Consider the following 6144-nt stretch of genomic DNA (forward strand, 5'->3'; position numbering starts at 1 on the left):
ATATCATCACCCAAAATACAAATATTTGACCCATTTTCCAGAAGACATTTGTGGTGGTTTTTTCGTCATTTTCCCTTCTGTATTTTTACGTATTTTAGTTGTGGCCCATCAAATTGACGGTTTAGATCATTCTATGGTGTAAGCCGTACAGTACTTTTAGATGAAAAAAAATCCAGACGATACGGGCTTACACCATATCAAAACTCGTAAGATTATTAAACTAAGAGGAATGATAGATGCAAGGGTGAGGAAAACAAATTAAAAAACGGTAAATGAAAGAGGACGGTTGGGGGTTCGTAGCGTGACTGTCAAATCTACATATTCTCTCTTCTCTCTGGACTCCGAGTTTGCAGAAAAATGTCTTAGATTTCCAAGGTACGCGAAAAGGAAAAATTACAAACAAATAAAAATCCCATGTTTCTGTTTTAATTCTCGCTTTTGGTGGGTATTAGGTTTTTTTTTTTTTAATTAGTTTTGCCGGTAGTATGAAGCTCTGTGATTGGGTTGACGGAAATCTTGGTACTGTTTTCAATTTTATCTCGTCTTAAGATTTCTTTTTGCAAATGGGTTTTTGTTGTTATTGAAGGATGTGGGGGATTTTTATCTGAATCGGCGAAAAACGGGAAAATTTATTTTTTGCTGCCTTTCTTCAACTTTTCTTTCTTTTATTCTTTCAGGAGATTTTGCTTTTTATTTATTTTTATTTTGTATTTTGAATTCAAACAAGCCTCCGCTTTTCTTTCCATTTTTCTTCTCTCTGTCTTTCTTTTTTAATTGATTTGGTTTTTCTTTTCCACTTCAGGAATTTCTCTGCAATTCCGTGTACGGTTTGGCTAATAATTTTGTCCTATTTTTCTGTTCTTGCAGAATCAAAAGTCCTTTTACAGGGGTTTTTTCTTTTTTCTTTTCTGTGCCATTGACTGGGTTTTCGTTCTGCTGATTCTCACTTTCTCCATTGAACATTGGAGCTTTATATTGTTTATTTTGTGAAAATTAAAATTTCCCTTTTTATGGAAAAAATTATGTTTTTACAACTTATTATAAAAAAATCAATGTTTGTCACCTGATCCCTCTTTGGAAAACATGGAAGCCATGATTTCTGTTCAGACCTTGTCTCTCATGCCTATATGGCTGTAATGATCCAAATATGTTTTTTTAATTTTTTTTGTCCCCAAATATGTTTTTTTTACTAGGTTCAGTTGGTGAGTACCCTTAGCAATCTCAGTTTCCAAAGTTTTTATCTTGCTGTCTTCTTTTTGGGGTTTTCTTCCTTTCTACATAGCTCATTTTCTATTGTATTTTCCTTACTAACTTTTTTTTTTCTTCACTCTTTTGGTATCTCTTTATGCAGAACTAGTTTTAATTGGATTGAATTTTTCATGGAGGGGGATACATTTTCAGGCCTCGGCAATGGAACCCAAATGGATAACAAGATGTTACAAACGTTTCAGAGGAGCTTTGGTCAAGTCCAACACATCTTAGATCAGAACAGATTGCTGATCAATGAGATTAACCAGAACCATGAGTCGAAAATCCCAGACAATCTGAGCCGGAATGTGGGGCTGATCAGAGAGCTTAACAACAATATCAGGAGAGTTGTAGATCTCTACGCGGACCTCTCGAGCTCCTTTACAAAGTCCATGGAAGCTTCATCCGAGGGGGATTCTGCGGGGACTTTGAAATCGCCTGGTCAAAAGAGAATTAGGCCTGGTTAGAGCATCCAATTCTTCGAAACCGTACCGATTTTTTAACATGGTGGGAACAAAATTAAGGTAGGGATGTTCAATGTTCAAGTTATTATAATTGGATCATGTGAGATTATGTAACTTTGTATCTGTAGATTCGACGACAAGTCGGAAATAATAGGTGATTTCTTGCATTGTTAATTTTATGTATAACTGTCTTATCTCATTGAAATGAATCTTGTTTGTGCTCTTCTATTTCTTTCATTTTTTTTATGATGCTTCACTTCAAGATTAGTTCTACAGTTATGCTGCACTTCAGTTCTATAGCTATTCTATTGTAGGCAATACTTTTATGGTGAGATTGATAATTTGAAAACAATAACAAAAACCAATTCAGACTGCTTTTGTTTCCCATGTAGATTTTACAAAGCTTCTCTGCTGCCCACAGATACTATTCATCTGATAATTGAGTTCTCCTTCTCCTTTTCTTGTTGTAGGAAAGGTTGAAATCTGATTTGGGTCTTTACTATTTTTTCAATCAATAGGTTTATGAGTTTATCATCATCATTATTCTCCTTTGATTAAATTCCCCAATCTCTTTGCTTGGAAATTAACAATCCCCCTTTTGTTATCTTGTCTTAGCTGATTCCTTTTGCTAAGATCACCTTTGCGTGTGGGGAAAACATGCATCTCTCTGTAAAATGCCTGTAAAGCTATTTATTTTCTAAGATGCCTAGGGCATATACAAGAAAGCAACTCAAGACAGTTTTGTGGTTCCCAATCACACACCACAAGGCCCGAATCTCTTACCAGAGATGATGAGCTTTTTGACCACTCTTTTGTTCTAGCCAATGGCAATCTCTTTTGTAGCCTTGATTGGAAAAAAAATAAATAAAGAAATGCAGATTAGGTAGTCCAAAACAAAGCACTAGAGTTCGAGAGACAGACAGATATCCATAAACAGTGACAACCCAAGATCAGGACAAAAGGGCCCAAATGTTTTTTTTATGCTAGAACAACTTCAAAGCTTATCCTTCTACTTAGGTTATCTCTTCTCCTTTCCTTTTTATGTAATAAATGCCCTTTAGAAACTGGCTCTTCTTTTGTTGATTCCCCACCCTTTTCTCCAAATTGATTGTGCCTTTATGTGGACCAAAGTCACTGATCCTCCTTTCTGGAATCACAGCTTGATTTTCTAAACTTTTGGAGAAACACCCACATGGGTGATTCCTTGAAATAGATAGTTTTCTCTCTGGAATTTGAATTATGCTGATGTGGGTGTCGCCCATATGGCCATATCTACTTCTGTGGATAAATTGGAATTAAGTGGGTCAGATCTGTGGCAGGAATGCTAACCATGGATTTTGGGCACAACAGTTGGATCTGAACCGTGTCCATGGGGATCCATATCTTAAAGTCCGAAATTATTTTGGACTGTGTGCTAGACATTGAGTCCGAGGTATTAATGGAGGAAACCGATGTGCAAAAATACATATTTTCATTCATTTATGTCGATTAATGAGTGACATTTTTGTAACATATAAAAATATACTCAAATGAAAAATAACTTCGCGTTTTTCTCTCTCTCTTCACTTTGTTCCATCTTTCCTCTCTTAAACAAAGCCCTAGATATGTACAATGTATGTAGGACATATGACACTCCTATGCACGGTTTGATTTGAAATGGGTCGTGATCCAGACACATGTAGTATAGTTCTTCTAGTTCTGAGAATCTCTATGGAGTGTATTTTCTTGAATATCATTCAAAAAAGTTTCGGATAGCCCGGTATTCCACCAAGATCAAGGACCGAACGGATCGGGACCGAGACTAATAATAAGTTGATTTGATCAGTTGACACACTCAATTATCACTCCCTCTTTGCAAGCCTGACATTAAGGCCTCTTTGGAAGCCGTTAACTTTGTTATTTTTAAGACTGTTATGACCTAATAATAGTGAGTTGCCCTCAAACAACCATCTTGATTGCACATACTTGTCCGACCCGACATAGTTTGATTCTTGCGGGTGTGGCCAAAGCTTTTTTTATTTTATAAAATTAATAAATATTCCTTAAGTGCCCAATTTAACTGTTTAAGTTCTTATATAGAGATCGTTCATTTTACCGTCAGCTTGCACTTCCATGTTTTTAATAATTACAGGCTCATGGGATCTTTAGCTCAATGGTTAAGGCTTTTACCTTCAATCTTGAGGTCTGAGGTCGGAGGTTCGATCCCACCTTACCCACTAAAAAAATTACAGACTCAGCTTGTATGTTCTTTTTTAATGGGCCTTTTTTTTTTTAATTATTAATAATTTGTTATTATTTTATTATTTTCTTTTCCCCTTCGAGAGGGATCAACGAGGCAGAGATATCACGATTAGATATAGAATCATCAAAATGTGATTACATATTAATTATAGGTAAGATGATATGAAGAAAACACATACCATTATCATTGAAATTCATGTCAAATTCAACATCCTTAATATGGAATCAGTAATATGTGTGCTGTCAAAAATTGTATGGAACGTATATTTTACAAAAGAGGAACCTAGAATTAAAGGCTGACCTTGCAAAAACTAGCTACAAGTGCGTCGCCTTTTGACCATGATGCATTACAAAACAAAAATCGATCACCGTCGTAGGAAATACAATAGTCAGATCACCGTCAAAGGGGATGGGATTTACTTCGATCCAGTCAAAGTCAAGTTTCTCAAAGGAAAATTGCAAAATACTCCTATATGAGCTAATCCTAGCAACTCAAAAGTTTTCAAATAACTCAAAAGCCTAAAGGCCAATTTTCATCCAATAATTCAAAAAAATCTTATTGCAATGCTTTGATAACATCTATTTATAAGGAAAAAAAATCATAAAAGCTAACTTACGACATAAGCAATTAATCTCAACCGTACATATAATGTAATGTAAATAAAAGCTAAAAACATGGCTAAAATTAGGGTTGCTACTTGGATCGGGTTTTAACCGACCCTCATCGACCCGACAGGGAAAAAGTATGGCCCGGGTTAAAAAACAACGGTCTTGGGTTGGGTCGGTTTGAGATTGAAACACCCAAAAAAATCTCGGGTTGGTTTGGATTTAAATAGAAAAAACCCACCCCGAGTGTTATTAGTTTATATTCACATAAGCTACCTATTTCCTTTATAAGTCTTCTATACCCTATATCGAAGACCCTACATTTTTCCAAACCCTAATTTCTCTAAACTCCAAAACGAGAGAGAGAGAGAGAGAGAGAGAGAGAGAGAGAGGTGTTGTTGTGGACTCCAACAAAACCATAGCTTCTTCCATGGCATTGAGCTGATGATTAAAATTGTGGATTCCGACAAAACCATAGCTTCTTCCATGGCATTGAGTTGATGATTAAAACACTAGGAACTTCAGTGTAGGAATTTTAGTCCATGGATCCTTTCGAAATGGTTGGTGGGTTTCTAGGCCTGACATCAAAAGCGCCTAACTCTCCTAGTAAAACTAATAATATTTAATGCCTAAAAGGTAGCCTAAAAATAACCGAAATAGTTTTTGAATGCCACATGTTCTTGGTGGATTTTGCCCGCATTAGACCATCTCACCAAATTGCATTTACAATGGCTCAAAAAATATTGTTGAGAAATCTGCTGGGCAAATTCAAGTCGTTCGTCTACAAATTAAACGGCAAAGTAACGCAAGAAAAAAAGGCCACAAGATTAACACCGAGATTTTACGTGGTTTGCCCAAGCTTATGCCCATAGGCAAGAAACAAAATCTTTCACTATGAGAAAAACAATATACAAGAATTACAGTAGATTAAACCCAAACTCTCAAAGCTGCAACCATTTCCTTGCTTCACTAAAACCAAGACCGTACACAATAGAACCTCAAGAAAAAATCCTAAAATAAGACCTAAGAGAATACCCCAACTCCCAAGAGGGACCAAGAAGACAGCCAAAGAAGAAACCCCATATCTCTCTCTCTCTCTCTCTCTCTCTCTCTCTCTCTCTCTCTCTCTCTCTCTCTCTCTCTCTCTCTCTCTCGTTTTGCCACGTGCCCCAATAGCGCAACCAGGATCCCTTCTATAGGTGTTTAACCACTTTAGGTTCTCCAAAACCTAATAAACAAAACTTGCCGTTGTGTCTCGTGCCGTCCTACCTAAGCAACACTCTGTCCCAACAGATATAAAATTGAAGGACTAATAAATACACTCTAGTGAGATGTTCAATGGGGGCACCCTTGCAGCTGTTTTTATTTGGAAGGACGGTCTTCAATTTAGCGTTCCTCCTCACAAAATATTCTAACGGGTTGGATACATGGATTTTATAATTCAGGATTGTAAAATCCTAAACTTTATAACCTAAAACATGGATTATAAAATTTGGATTATAAAATCTGGATTATAAAATCCATGTATCCAAACGGCACCTACCCCTGTTTGGATTACAAGAATTGTTTGGAAAAGTTTGAAAAG

At 36.3% G+C, this 6144-nt stretch overlaps 1 protein-coding gene across 1 annotated transcript; it reads left to right on the forward strand.

Annotated features, from left to right (window-relative positions):
- Window positions 1–205: 205 nt before the first annotated feature.
- ELF4-L3 (ELF4-like 3) lies at window positions 206–1934 on the forward strand. The gene is made up of 2 exons (XM_077383852.1): window positions 206–375; window positions 1352–1934. The coding sequence occupies exon 2, from the start codon at window positions 1380–1382 to the stop codon at window positions 1713–1715; it is 336 nt and encodes a 111-aa protein (XP_077239967.1). The 5' UTR covers window positions 206–375; window positions 1352–1379; the 3' UTR covers window positions 1716–1934.
- Window positions 1935–6144: the final 4210 nt, after the last annotated feature.

The sequence above is a fragment of the Tasmannia lanceolata genome, unplaced genomic scaffold (assembly GCF_043159265.1).
Source record: "Tasmannia lanceolata isolate RefF3 unplaced genomic scaffold, GAP_Taslan_0.1 ptg000007l, whole genome shotgun sequence".
Lineage (NCBI taxonomy): Eukaryota > Viridiplantae > Streptophyta > Magnoliopsida > Canellales > Winteraceae > Tasmannia > Tasmannia lanceolata.

Coding starts and splice junctions, on each gene's coding strand:
- ELF4-L3 (XM_077383852.1), top strand. CDS start 1,380: ATGGAGGGGGATACATTTTCAGGCCTCGGCAATGGAACCCAAATGGAT.